General features: G+C 42.9%; 1 protein-coding gene across 1 annotated transcript in view; it reads right to left on the bottom strand.

The window, feature by feature from the left end:
• The window catches only part of LOC128329780 (serine protease 27-like), a 43,961-nt gene extending 33,611 nt beyond the window's left edge, over window positions 1-10,350 (bottom strand). The window contains exon 1 of the mRNA XM_053261458.1: window positions 10,266-10,350. Coding sequence (XP_053117433.1) covers window positions 10,266-10,350 — 85 coding nt within the window. The remainder of the gene's footprint in view (window positions 1-10,265) is intronic.
• Between the last annotated feature and the right edge of the window lie 5,235 nt (window positions 10,351-15,585).

The following is a 15,585-nucleotide window of genomic DNA, read 5'->3' as shown; positions in this document are numbered from 1 at the left end:
TTGGTCTATTGGACCAAGTAATTGCTTTAAAATGTTGCGAACTCCCAAAACTCCAAGTTCGATGGGCAATGCACCTATTCCCCACCCGACCCCAGCAATATCTCAAATTGCTATTGAGATAGCAATTTTAAAACACATTTTTTTTAACATTAAAAAATGTCAGTTCACATATGCTCCGAAAAGGCTTTCCACTGGTCTGAATTTTATTATTTATTATTTGATTTATTTGATTTATATATTGCCTTCCAAAAATGGCTCGGGGCAGTTTACATCAAAATTGCAAGTCTTCTTGAGCAAGCTCCCATCCTTTTGTTTAGGAATTGAATGAAAACTTAATTTACAGTTTTATGAGTGGATTCAATCATATGGTACTCTTAAATCACTTCCCACTCACTCCCCATATTGCATCATAGGGTTATCAGGGAAGCAGTTAATTATCTCAGGGTTTCTTAACCTTAGGCCTCCAGATGTTGGACTAAAACTCCCATCAACTACAACTACCCCTTTGGAAGGGCGGTATAGAAATCGAATAAATAAATGAATAAATACATAAATAATAAAATCATCCTCAGCCACAAAGGCCATGTCTGGGGATTATGGGAGTTGTAGTTCAGCAACATCTGGGGGCCCGCCCGAGGTTAAAAAAACCATGAATTACCTTATTCAGCTCTCACCTTGTAATAAATGTGCATTTGTTAGAATGATTGAACCACAACCACACAAATCAAATAAAACCTCACTTAAGAAACAACACCAAAACATATGAAGCTCTTCAATGGATAATGCAATTGTTGGCTAATGTTGATCATAAAGTAAAAACTCAAATTATCTTTGCATTCTTTCATGACACTTTTAATATGAACATAGCTTGTCATCTGCATCTGATTTTAAAGTGTACTAATTAAAACTCATCTACATTCTGTATCTGCTGCTAAGGTCAGCATAACTGAATGTTGTATTTGTTTCCCAGAACTTCTGAAAACCACTATCAGAAATGGCATGTATGTCATGTAGTCCTAATTTTAGCATAACATCTCCCTAAAAATAAAACACACCTAATAATCCAAAGGTGAGTGCCCTGTCCTTACATAACAACATATTACTTTCAAAGTTTGCATGGTCTGAATGCTTCATGCCACTTTTTGTCACTGCTATTCCAGCTGTTAGGTTTCCAGTCCCTTCTGCTCCTATTTTGAGCAAGCTGCAAGCTGATGATTGTCAGCATTTGCAAGAATTGTGCAGTTGTGCAGATATATCAAATTTCTGTCTCTTAAAAATGAAAGCATAGCTTCAGCCGCACCTTTGCCCTCCAAAACATAAGATCTTCAAAATATTTAGAATATCATGCCAATACTGAATGGGATGGTTTACCTAGAATGGGATGGTTAATGAAGCCCATCAATGCCATTTCCACATGAGCAAGGAGGCTTTAATCTTGTTTGAAAACCTACCACAGACCAACAAGAACAGATGGGCTAATTGATGGTGCAGTATATGTGAATCAAGTTATTCCCATTCATAAGGGTCTGTAGATTCTAGATACAGTGCCGAACTGGTGTTTCAGTCTTTATGCTGAATAAACTAAGTACATTCCTATTATGTCAATGGGATTTACCTGTATGCGGTCTACATGCTGGAAGATCTATTACCAGCTGGTAATAGATCTACCACAATACCCTAACCCTTTGCTGATCTAGCTGTTGGAAACTAATTTCCAACACCAGCACCACTCACACCTACTCAGCCTATTACCTGCCCTGCCTAGTACCCACCCAGTCCCAGGAGCCACCAGCCACCACTGCCTGAATGTGGGCCTTTGTTTGTTTGTTTTTAAAAGCTGGTCATGTGGTTTTGCCTTCGATTTCCACATATCCTGAACTACAACAGTGAGTTAAGAGGAAACCCAGCTGTATCTTTACATTTGAATGTAATATAAGAAATCTAAGGTATGACTTTAGTGTCCCATTGGAAGACTCAGAGTTCTGCAGCTGTGCCCCAGGAAGCTAATAGACTGAGAACTAGCCCCCAAAGGATAATAACAGAAATGAATATAAAAAGGGCCAAGGGAATGTGAATTATGGCAGAACAGAACTGTCACTAAAGTGAGAAGGTTTTTATACAAGGTAAAGGAAAATCCAGACCTTGATAGACAGATGGTTTGAGGCAAACAAGGAAAGGGCTGTGCAGAAGAGGGAATTCTGAACTTTCACTGTACTGTACTGAAGAGGGAATTTTGACAGGTGTTTGTCAGGAAACTAGAAAAGCTGCATCAAATAAAATATCTATATATAAAATTCTTTAAGGCATACCTGTGACTAATCCTGTGCATGGCAGCTCTTGCGAGAATTTGCGAGCAGAAGCACCATGGTGATTGGGGAGTGGAGATTCCATATGCAGATAGGGAGAAGGAGCCTGTGAGAGCAGAAGCACCATAGTGATTGGGCAGTGGGGATTCCATATGCATATAGGGAGCAGGAGCCTATGGCACCATGGCGATTGAGAAGTGGGGATTCCATATGCAGATAGGGAGGAGGAGCCTGTGGCACCATGGTGATTGGGCAGTGGAGATTCCATATGCACATAGGGAGGAGCAGCCTGTGATGGTTAAGGTCAGTTGGAATGCAACTACTACTGGTCGGAAGATGTTCTTGATTTTAGAGGAGAGGAATCTATATATATAAAAGGATAGCAGGCAGGGGTTTGCGAAGAGAGGGGTCGTGAGGGAGGAAAGAGCCCTTTCAGGAGAAGGAACCTGCCACTGTGTTAATTAGATGGGGAAACAAGATGAACAAGATCTGTTAACTCAGGGAGAGAGAGAGAGAAGAAGGGAGGAGGAGAAAGACAGAGGGGCAGAGTGAGTGGAGGAGAGAGAAAAAGAGATAAAAAGAAGGGAGGTGAAGAAAGAAAGTAGGAAGGGAGAGGGACAGGCCCAAGCCTATCCACAGCCTGAGGGGAACGAGCAGCCATGGTGGTGCCTATTGGCAGCAAGGAAGGGCCCAGTCAACCACTGCTGCTGTTTGTGGCTACTGAGGCCATTGGTGCAGGCAGGCAGGCAAGGGACAGGCCCAGGCCTGTCAGTGGCCTGAGGGGAACGGGTGGCCATGGCGGTGGTGGCAGCAAGGAAGGGCCCGGTCAACTGCTGCTGCTGCTCCTGTGGGGAGGAATAGGGCTTGGGTGAGGGTGGGGAGGTTTCTGGGGATAGGGGGCTGCAGTTTGGCCAATAGATGCCAGCAACGCTGCAGCTGCAACCAAGAGGGGTGAGAGGGGTGGAGTAAAGAGATGGAGGAGTGACCTAGAGGAGTGAGGTAGATGGAAGCAACTGGAAGGAGGAGGAGGAGCAGGAGTGTGGCTCTGGTGAGAGATCTCTGAGGTGAGGGGGGCTGTGGCAGCAGGTGAGGGGACTAATCATGTACTATTTTGCAGATGCTCTGTGCGGGTTAAGCTAGTTCTTATTAGCAATCCACCAACATTTCACAGGTGTAAATAGGGACCTGCTTGTAACACCCCATGCTGCTACAAAATATCATTTAAAGAGCCCTTCCCTCCTCTGCTGTTACACATTATGACAAATATTTATTTATATATACCACTCTTCAACAAAATTATCAAAGCGATTTACATAGAAAAACAAACACATAAATAAGATGGATCCCTGTCCCCAAAGGACTCACAATCTAAAAAGAAACATAAGGTTGACACCAGCAACAGCCACTGGAGGGATGCTGTGCTGGGCTTGGATAGGGCCAGTTGCTCTTGCCCTGCTAAATATAAGAGAGTCACCACTTTTAAAAGGTGCCTCTGCTCATTTAGCAGGGGTTTAGATTGATCCACACATTGAGGCAGTTCCCATGATCAGTAGGAACCACCGAAATGGGGTTTGTGGGGAGAGCGGGTTTAGCCTGCTCTCTCCACAGATGAGCAGTCAGTCTGCTCCGAGCGGCCGAACCGGCCGCCCACACGACTGCTGGCACATGACTGCTGGAGGGGACTGGGGGGGTCGGGGGCCGTGCAGCTGCACAAGCACCCAGGGCATGCTGGAGAGACCCCCGAGCCGGGAAGGCTGCTTTTCAGTCTCCCAGTCGGGGGTCTACTCATGAGTTGCCATGGCGTGGAGCTGCACCATGGCAACACATGATCGTAGAGCCCGGGTTAGCAGAGCACTCGCTCCGCTAACCGGGGCATAGGGGTGGGTTTTTTAAGCAGGTGACCAGCAAGCCCGGTGGTTCTCATGGTCGCCAGAAAGCAGGCTAGGCTCCCTTAGCCTGCTTTTTGGCAATTGTGAGAATCGCCTCATTATATTCAACCCATGTACTGAATACATAACACATAAGCTGAATGTGGATGTAATAGGAAACCAGAGGTCCCTTCACCTCCAGTTTCCCATGCCACATGTCCAAATTGAGGAAATTGGAGTTAAGGGCAAAAAGGGACCTGTGGTTTCCTCCCCAAACTCCACTCTGGACCTTTGTTCAAAGTGGAGTTTTGCTGTCCTTAACTCTGATTCTGCGGCACCAGCACTACATCTGAATGGTGGTACTGCAGTTTCGGCCCCATGGAACCAGAGTTGAGAGAGGAAGCTCCTCCCTCACTCTGGCCTGATTGGCTATGTGGGCTGTCCTTCTGTCAAGAAGAAAGCCCAGACAGCTAGCTCCCCTGCCTCTCCAGAATGTCTGAATTCGCTCTCCGGAATGTCTGAATTCGGACAGGAGAGCAGGGGGCGAGAGTAGAACTAGCGGTTCCACATTACATGTGAATTCAGCCATACAGTACAGCTCTGTAAACATGTGCTGTTATTCACACCTTATGGTCATGCATGGTGCACTTCCTAACTTTACCCTGCATTTGAGAGGACTTTCCTCTGGTTCACATAGACAATATAGTGATTGGGTCAGGTTTTTGTTGAACGCTTTTCATGGTCTGGCTATGATTTATCCACCACTGAGTTAAAAGCAAAGAAGGTAATTTTGTTAAAGAGATATGATAAAAGCATAATTGTCCTATCAGCAGTTCAAGATATAACTCGGCAGCTGTACTGGCTTACTGAACACTGCATGGTTCCTTATGTGAGTCATACACATGCATTTATATTAGGACTGACACAGAAATTTCAAAACAGTGACATTCAAAATGAATTCCCTAAGAGAGGCGCCTGTTCATTTTCATGAAAAGCTGAATGAGTTTCTGTAAGACAAGTGAAACTTCTCAGGCATTTTTCTGCATATCCCTAGGGATTGAAATGGAGCAACATTTCAAAAATGTGAAATTGAATCTTAATTTCAGGGTTCCTACCAAGGGGGAACATTTAAGAATTTTTAAAATGGAGCAAATTAGTTTCAACAAGGCAAGTGTAATTTCTCAGGGGGTTCTGCATATCCCGAGATTGTCACTGAAACGTAGAGAATGTGAAATTCAAAATGAATTTCAGAGATTCTCGCAACACCTAAAAATGCTCAAATGAAACTACAAGTTAATGAAATTTCTGAGGGGGATGGGGGTCTGCATGTCCCTAAACTTTACATGTGTCTGCATTAAAGACAAGATGCATCTGTATATCAGCCCAGGAGCACAGGGGAGAGAAATGAGTCCTGAATAAAGGCATCAGTGAAAGTCAAAATGAGGGACCAAAAAGGGACAGTGACCAGAAAATAGTGACTAGAAAATAGATACCCAAGGTCTGTCTTTCGTTCTCCCTTTTCATCCTACCAGCTCATGACATTAAGTATTTGTTTCTTTTAATCAGATTATACCTGCCCTCTCAGAATTTGTTTAATCCTCATCTGAAATCATTTTTACACACGAGCAGAACTTCCTACTCCCAAGTAGCCCCATTGGTTACCTTGGATGCCCCTAACTTTTTCAGGGCAGAGAACCCACAATAATTTAACATTTTATTCCAGAGAAGTGCAACGGTGACCTCCACATCCCAAGCATGGTACCCTGTGTGACTGCACAACTAACTGAGAATGTGTTCTTTTAGCAAAGAAAAATGAACACTTCAAACCCCACACTAATGAGGATCCATACTTCAACAGTTCCATACACAGGATTTCAGCTGGAAAAACACTCTTTGACTGGCCTAAAGGCAATCTGGGACCCCGTCAAGTGCATTCTACAGGCCAGTCACCCACAATCATCACATGTTTTGCTTGGCTCCTTGTCAGCTGTCCTGGGTATAAACCTCCTGGATACACAATACCAATGTCTTCTGTCCATCCAAGCCAAACACAGATGATAGTGCCTCCCTTTGTGAATGTGATTGAATCTCTGGGAGTATGTCTGCCTTGTGTTTCATAGTGCCTACACAGGTCAACCCACTTGCTCAAGAGAGCCTCTACCAGGTATACACGGGGGGAAGGGGAATTATCCTTCACCATAATTCTTTGAGGGCAGGTTCAGATGAACATTGCCCTGCACATGTGAGAATATCAGATGTGTGGCAAGAATGCACTTGCCCTAAAATCACTGGTGGATGTGCTGATGTGCTCTTGGCACAGCCTTTAATTGCGTGAGAGGGATGCTAATCTGAATCACCCTTTTACATGCACTTCAGCAAGTGGCCCCAAGTGTTGTTCCATGGCTGTACATATTGCTACACAACTTGCAGACCTATTTATCTTTGTTGCAATCCTCCAGCTTACTTCCCAAGGTCAACATCTCCTGTCAGTGGGTAGGATGTTTTTGCATCACAGCACCACCATATTTTGAAAGCATACTTCTTTGGCTTTGACTTCTTTGACTTCTGTGTTGTCAGAAGTGACAATGTCTCAGAAGTCTAATAGCTGCTCATCAACTGCTGGTCAGACCTAGAAATGTATCTGTGCTGAAGCTGCTGCACAAACAAGGTCCATATACCTGTAATGGTTGACAGCTTGGCAATAACTCTTCTCTCCTATGGCTTTGTCATTGAACCTTAATCTACTTTGTCATGTTTTCAAATCATCTCAGCTGTATCATGGCTTAGAAGTAGGAAAGCCCCAAATGTACTGCCCACATTCCGTGCAGCTGTGCTTCATGACTGGCAGGAAACACACCAGCCAGGACTAGTAGGCCAAGATATATTTTCACTTCTGTTAGGTCAAAGTGCTTCCTTCAGAACACAGGAAGCTGCTGCCTACTGAGCCAGACAGGAGGTCCATCTAGAGCACCCAGGGGCGTTAGCAAGGTTGGAGTGGGCTCAGAGACAAGATTTTAAAATTTGGCTGAATAGTGGTAACAAAAAGCATTTTATATATATATATATATATATATATATATATATATATATATTTATATTTATATTTATATTTATATTTATATTTATATTTATATTTATATTTATATTTATATTTATATATTTATATATCCTATGTGCCACAATAGAACATCATCCTAAATTATTATTTTTAAGGTTTTGTAAATTGTGGACGATGCAAGTCATTTAATGGTGCTAGAGAAAGACATGCTGTTCTGGTAGCTCCAGGTCTTAACACTCACATCAATTTCGCAGGATGAATAGAACTGAAGGAAGCCCAGGCAGGTGCGCGGCTGGGGGAGTCAGTCATGTGACTTGCCTCTGCCCCCCCCCGAAGGCAGTGGGCCCCCAGACAACTGTCTCCTCTTGCCCTATTATAGTTACGCCCCTGAGAGCAGCATTGTCTAATCTGACTGGTAGTGACTCTCCAGGACTTCAGGCAGTCTCTGTCTGTCTGTCTGTCTCTCTCTCTCTCTCTCTCTCATTGCAGAGAATTGCTTCATTTACTGCCTCCTCTTGCTGGACTAAAGTTATCTTGGTTTGGCCTCTCACTGGAGATCCCAGACCCCACCTCACCACTGTGCAATGGATAAGTAATAGACTGGCTATAGACCACCTTTTGCTATTTCTCCTGATCATGTAACCCATTGTCTTGGTACCTTCAATGGCAGGTGAGTAAGGTTCAGCAAACTGTTCAGTGCCACACATCCCCACCTCTGTATCTTCTTGCTCTCTCCACCTGGAACCAGCTCCAAAAACCCCCTAGTCTGGAATGTATCCCAGCAGAAGAAATGGGAAAAGACCAAATATGTATTGCAGGTAGTTGAACCACTGAGGCCAGGCTTACTGAAGCTGACATGTTGTGGTTGCTGCTGTTGTGCTCCTTTTCGCTTTGTTCTGTGAGCTAAAATCCCTGCTTCTGCAAAGTCAGATACTTCTGAATGCTTTGCTTGTTCTAAACTCTAGGTCTGACACCGTGTGAGGAGTTGGTTTCATCTGCCCTAACTCAAGAGCACAGAACTATACAGTGCCTCGGACTAGTTTTGAGACACTATCATCATCTGGGGAAACAAAACTGATGTTTCCAAAGAGAAACAGGGTGTTCTCCCCAATCCCAAATAGCTTAACATGGGCATGGGATACAACGCACCCCAACATAGAAAGCCCATTCATTTCTGGGATGGTTCTTCTCCCAATTGACTTATATGGGAAGGGGATAGTGACCACCTACCATAGGGATTCCATTCATTTCTGGGGTAGTTGTTCTCCCAATTGACTTAACATGGTAATGGGATAGAAGCCACCCAAACATAGAAAGTCTATTCTTTTTGGGGTGGTTTTCTATCCTGCGTTATATATTTTTTATTAATAACATAAATATCATAACTGATGATGGGCCATAGTTATGGATATAACATGTGCCAGAGTCCAAGTAAGCATTTGACAATAAGAGCATAGCTGGGAATGCAGTGGTTTGCTTGTTTATGCACCTTTGAGAAGCTGGGGATGGAAATCCACCCCAAAATCCAGATAAGGGTTAAATGTCATCATCTTCATCATCTATATAGCTCAGTGATCTTCACTATTTTTAAAGTGGGAGCCACTTTGGCAAAAGCCCTTCAGTGTGAGAGCCATTTCCCATTGTAAAGATAAATGTAAAGTGTGCCCTCGAGTCAGTGTCGACTCCTGGCGACCACAGATTAGTGGTTGTCTTTGGTAGAATACAGGAGGGGTTTACCATTGCCATCTCCCGTGCAGTATGAGATGATGCCTTTCAGCATCTTCCTATATTGCTGCTGCCCAATATAGGTGCTTCCCATAGTCTGGGAAACATACTAGTGAGGATTCGGACCAGCAACCTCTTACTCGCAAGGCATGTCATTTCCCACTGTGCCATTAGTGTTGACCTCCAAATGGCACTGCACTTTTCTTAGTGCTGGGAGGGCCCTTTAAAAGAGATGGAGCCCTCTCACGAGCTCTAGGAGGAAAGCACTGGGAATAGTTACACTTCCCAATACTCTGTGCACTTCTTCCAAAAATGGTGTAGGGGCTTAAGAGGTCACCGCTTCCCTTAAAGGAGCCTCCTGGTGTTGGTCAAAGGAGAGCACTGCATGGTGAGAATGGTCACCTCTGCATGATGCCGGGGGACTGTGTAGAGTATGCAGCTTTGGCTGAAGCTTCTCATAGGTCCAATAAACAATTAGTCAGGAAACCACACCTAGGGTTGATGGGGGCTGCCACTGGCTGCAGGGCCTTACAGTGAAGAACACTTGTTCATTTCAAGTGCTCAAAGAATGACACATATATTATCTCCGTAACCCTTAAAACAACTCTGTAAGGCAAACTAGTATAATTACCCTGCATATTGCAGGCTAGGTGGGAAGAGACTAAGCTGAGAGAACAGTGGCTTGCTTGGCCATTTAGTAAATGTGTGGCTGTGGTGAGAACTGAAATTTTGTCATCAAGTGCTGTAGATAATCCCTGTAGAGTTTCTAACATCTAGTATCAGAAGCCATGCATGTAACATTTCAAATCAATGCATACACACAGAACTAACTAACTAAATAAATAAATAAATAATATAAAAAGCAAATAATAAGGGTATAATCCAACCAAAGCTAAGAAATCTAAGTCCCACTAATTTTGTTGTCTGAGATTTAAACTCGTACCTAACTCTCTCACGCTGAAATTAATGGAACATCAAATGTACTTAACTTTATCTGGATCATGCTCAAAATAAATAAACTCTGTAAATCTTAATCTTAATCCCCTTTCTTTGATTTCGCCGAATAAACGATGGTTGGTTGTGACTTTTAGCAGCAGAGAGGAAGGACAAAAACAATGCCCAGGGCACTGAACACTTAGCAGAATACGTAATTTGATGCGATGTATGAATTGAATTTCCCCGCCTGGTTGATATTAAAAATCACACCTTCGCTCACTTAAAACCTAGACAACCAAGTCTACAGTTCTAAGGGTTTGCATCCCATAGGTTTAGCAGTCAGAAAAAGAACAAAATGGCAGGCTTCCTTACCCATCAATGCCAGTAGAAGCATCAACAAGCGGGCTTCCCTGGTGGCCACCAGGCTTTGTTGTTCAACCACTTGCCACTCCACCATGCTAGGCCCTGTTGGCACCAGTTAACCCAATAACCAAACAGGAATCCGTAGCTTTCCAGAAATGGGACACGGAAGTTATTGGGAGCCACTGACAGATAACCGTTGATTAGGCAGTCACCTTGCTTTTATATCTGTCTCTGGAAGCTGGGATGGGAGCTGGACTAGAATGTTGACCAACAAGTTTGGCAGATCTTGGCACACATCTACTTTGCCTTCTACCACCTATCCAGCTGTGGCCAATGGCCTAGGTTGTCAGGCAGATGTGAAGGCAACCAAGAAACCACACCTAGATCCACCATACTCAGCCACCTTTCCTATAGGCTTATCCACCCTCAGCTCCATACCAACCTCCCTCTTTTGTCTAGGACTTTGGGAGTGGTGACACCCCAGGTGATCTAAGCTGAAACATGAGCTCCTAGAGACAACTCCTTATGAAAATTTACACAGTGCAATAATAGTTCAGTAAGCTTGACAATTCACAGCACTGAGATGTTCTTGATAGAGCTGCAGGGATTTTTAAAAAATCTTTCTATTTATTTATATGGTGCCATCAATGCACATGGCACTTTACAGTGTAGAATCAGAAATTCAAGTGCTGCCCTATAAAGTTGACAATCTTAAATTCAGCACAGGGGAGGTAACAGAGGGAACGGAAGGAGATGGAAGCAGGGGTCCATGGGGTGTTAACAGAACTCTTCTAGAGTGGTGGTGAAATACCCCAAGACTACTTTGGGGCTTGTGTGAGGAATTGGCGTGACTATAGTGAACAATCTGTTACAGTATCAATTTGTGCAAAGTTTTGGTCTGGAAATGATGAAGAGTCAGAACTATGACAATCAGATTTATTTAGGGATTTAGGGGGTACAAGAATAGAAACATTGATTAGGCAGGCAAGAAGGCAATAAAATATTAACTGATGGTGCTAATTTGGAATCACACGAAGAGATGTTTTAGCTTAAGGTTTGAATTATTGCAGAATCATCTAAGGGCTGGCTAGAGAAAAGGCCTGAAAAACAGCTTTGGAGAGAAAAGAGAAGAGTTAGGGAGATAGAGTAGTAATACCTAATCCAATATCTGGTGGTGTGTCGGTCACACTTGCAGGGTATTGTGCATTGGTGGGTCTCCTCGCAGGGACAAGTTAGGAAGGCAGGAAAGGAGAGAGGCAAGCGCACCACTTGCAAGCCAGGGAACCAGGATAGGTTCTGATTCCAAGAAAAGGCAAGAGGTGATTGGGTCTCTTGGTTCCAATTCTCTAGGGCAGCCAAGTGTGATGCACAGTTTGGGTCTGAAGGCAGGTCCAAACTGGAGGCTGGGATCCAAGCTGGAATCTAAGCTGGAGCAAAAGCTGTAGCCAATGGTATAGCTAAAACCAGAGCCCAACATTTGTTGGCATCTGGGTTGGAAAAAGGCAAAATCATGCCTTCGGACCAGCCACGGGTCACACTTTGTTGTTGGGGCTGACATCCATGGTTAGCAAAAGAATTCATATTGCTTGATTCGATCACCAGTAGGTGTGATCTCAATGGACAATAAAGTGAAATGGTTTGGACAACCTGTATCAGGAACGAATTGACGAACTCGCAGCTTATCTGGCACACCAGGAAGACCAGTGGGGAGATAAGGATTCTTTTGAAACTAACTACCATTCCTGGTGGTCCACACCAGACCATTAATACAATGATAGTAGGGTGGGAGTGCTCAAATTAATCTGAATTCCTGTGAAGATGATTAGTGAAACTAATCCTTCATGCCAGAAGAGGGTGTTCTACTGTTCTCTCAAGCAATAGTCCTTTTCCTTAACTCATGTCTGCTCAGCCAGCCTCCAAAGAGGTGCTGTGGGTAATACCTTACAGTCGCTTGTCATACATGGGGTAAAGTTGCCCCATGCTGCTTGTGCTAAGTGACTGACTTGAGAGTTTGCCAAATATGGGCATGAGTGGAGGTCACGGTTCCGTGAGCTCATAGCCAAGATGGAGGTGGCAAACCTGCAGTTCCAAATCACCTAGTGAGGTACTGTTTGTAGCCCTCAGACTGTTCTACCAACAGGGGGAATAATATGCATTTATTTCAGCTACATGTACTTGGACTTAGTTGCTATGCCATAGGCTTCACACAAAGAGGTTTGAAGAAAGAGAAGGAGGTGGCATTTCAAATGTGGTCAGGGAAGCAGTTCCAGGCAGAGGGAGGAGAAAGGGCAGAGTGAACTGATGGAGGAGGAGACCTTTTGGTGGCTGAGGGAGCTGAAGCAGCAAATATCACAGGCAGTGATTTATCAGGAGATGGCAAAGTACTCAAGTAAGGTAGTAAGAATTCTACTTTAGCAAAGTGACTGGGGCATAGTATACTTGACGGAGTTCCATTAAGGGACTCTGGCAGTGCACAGTGCATTTGTGGTAAGGGTTGTTTGGACGGTGAAAAAGTCCAGAGGGAAGGAGGAATAGTTCATCTTGAGATGAGGGGTTCAGTTGCTCCCACTGAATTTTTTTAATTTTTTTTTTTAACATTTTATATCCCGCTCTTCCTCCAAGGAGCCCAGAGTCAGGCTGAGAGAGAAGTGACTGGCCCAGAGTCACCCAGCAAGTATCATGGTTGAACGGGGATTTGAACTCGGGTCTCCCTGGTCCTAGTCCAGCACTCTAACCACTACACCACTCTGGCTCACTAAGGAATCAATGCAAAGCTTCCTGTAACTGGTGGATGCCATGTCCAGGAAGAAGACCCCCAAACCTTAGAATTTCCTTCCATGGCAAGAATACCGCATAGGGCTGCAATCAGCTAGCATGACCTCCCCTTATTTTACTATGGAGCTCCGGCAGGAGTAGGGGCAGAATCAGAGATACCAGAGCCGCACACTAACTAGGATACATTGAAGGAGTCAGGCGCAGCAGATCTGCATACCAATATACATAACATGAAACCATTGTAATCCTTCATTTCCTGCATACACTGCAAGGGGGTGTTGTCCGTGACTAGCACAATATATAATTCCCATTTTTCAAAAAGCTTCTGATAACATTATTTCTAGAGTGGTTGTGGATGCATCACAAGGAGGATGCAGAGGGAAGTCTGGGTCCAAAAAAGCAGGGTTGTTTCATGAAATGACTTTTAGAGATATGAAAGCTGACCCCTAAGATGGCTGCAGTATTCTCAAATGATCCTCACAGCTGGATAAAATAATAGCAGTTTAACTGATGTGAATGACATCACAGAGAGTGAGAAATTATTTTATTTGGGGTTTTGAGATCCAACGGGATCTTACCATGCCATTTGGAAAATCAACGGTGGATAACTATTGAATAACCATCAAAAAAGGCATTGACCCTCCAGAAGTCTATGCAGAAGTGTATCCTATCTGGCTTAGGAACTATTATGCCTGGCTTTCCATGGAGTCATCCCAGGCATCTTATGATCCCATTCCAAATATCTTGCAGTAGGACTAGTAAGCCATATTCACACATTGCTGGGACACCATTAAGATTAGGAGCCAGACAAAACTATAGGATTCAAGATGCCTATTATAGGAGAAAGTCAGATCTTAAGCAGCCAGATCTGAAAGACAGATTTCTGATATAATATGACCTCAGTCGTAGCATTGTTCTTGATTTCCAGTAAAACACTTCCTATTTAATTATAGCCTTCTAGGATAAAGGTCTGTGGATCTTTCCAGGAAGTTCTCTATGAAGCACATGCATCTATGTTGAAGCTTGTTAAGATGAAGATCTTAATATATATATATATAGCAAGATCTTTAGATAGATAGATAGATAGATAGATAGATAGATAGATAGATAGATAGATAGATAGATAGATCTGGATCTATATCTATATCTATATCTATATCTATATCTATATCTATATCTATATCTATATCTATATAGCACAGACCATATGTGTTGTACATTCCCAGCCCGGGTACTAAAAAAGTATCAAGAATAATTCCTATGTGCAAAAGCAGTCAATAGAATAAGCTGTTCAAGGAATATGTGGAATCTCTTTCTGCAAGTGAGAGGATTTGGAGATTGGATTTGGATTTCTAGCAAACAACCTGCAAATGCACATTCATACAGAGGAAGGTGCATGAATGGGTTCCTGTTTTATAGCTGCTTCCCTCACAAAGTACTCTTATTTAGATTTGACAAAGAGTTTATTCAGAAACAACTACATTTTTCCTTTCCCTTTCCCGCCTTTGTCCTCCAGCCCCCTCACTCTCTACAGGATCCCCACTAGGACAAACTTCTAAACAAAACATAAAAGATTACTGGATAGAATACAACAGTTCTCTAAGTGTTCTTCTCTAACGATGAAATTGATTTGGAGAAATTAAAAAAATCTTACATCTGCTTGCAGCATATTGTCCTGATGTGCATTGTTTTTTTCATTAACAGGTTAACATTGATAACTTTAGTAATGTATGTATGGATAAAGAAATGATTTCCAAGAGGAAGACCCACTGGCAACCATTGGAAATTACAAGGAATTTCAATGAGCTCCTTACTCCCATAATACTTCCTTGAGCAATCATAGGTCACACACTATTTGCATTATTCCTAATACAAGTAGTGTGCAACCTGTGATCATGCGAGGGTGAGTTGAACCACAACAGCTCTCTTGTGCACCATTGTGGGTATGCGTGTTAGAACCCCATAGTAGTATGGGTAGTTCTGAACCACTGCATTCTATTGCAGGGTATGTCGGCCACTTTTTTTTTAGTGGGGGATAGTCTAAATTTCAGAACTGTATAAGTTAATACTTAAGATTTTGATATTTTAAGAGTGCTCCAGAAATTAAAAAATTAAAAATCAAAGTTTGAAATGTTTCATTCTCATTTTGAAGATTCATTCAAACTTTGATTTTCTGCAAATATTTCTTTTCAGATCACATTGCTAATCTCCATCAGGACAAACCCACAGAATTGATCTGCCCTTTGTAAGAACTGATGTCTGGTTATTTTAACAGATTTCATTCTACCGGCAGTGTTTATGCTACTGGAACAGATCATCGTTGCTCCTTTTTTTTTAAAAAAAAAAGCAAAATATTTTAGGAGTTATGCATTCCTGAACTGAAATGTCTCTCTTTTTATTTTTGCATATCTATGATGACTGATAAGGTGCTGACTGATAAAGTAGTTAGTTCTAGATTACTCACTGAACAATGCTACTTGGCAACCTTAACGTCAACAACTGGTGAACGCTTGGGGCATAAGATTAACACACACTAATGTATGTATCAGTCCTT

This window comes from Hemicordylus capensis, chromosome 6, assembly GCF_027244095.1.
Source record: "Hemicordylus capensis ecotype Gifberg chromosome 6, rHemCap1.1.pri, whole genome shotgun sequence".
Taxonomy (NCBI): Eukaryota; Metazoa; Chordata; class Lepidosauria; order Squamata; family Cordylidae; genus Hemicordylus; species Hemicordylus capensis.
This window is presented reverse-complemented; position numbering and strand designations above follow the sequence as displayed.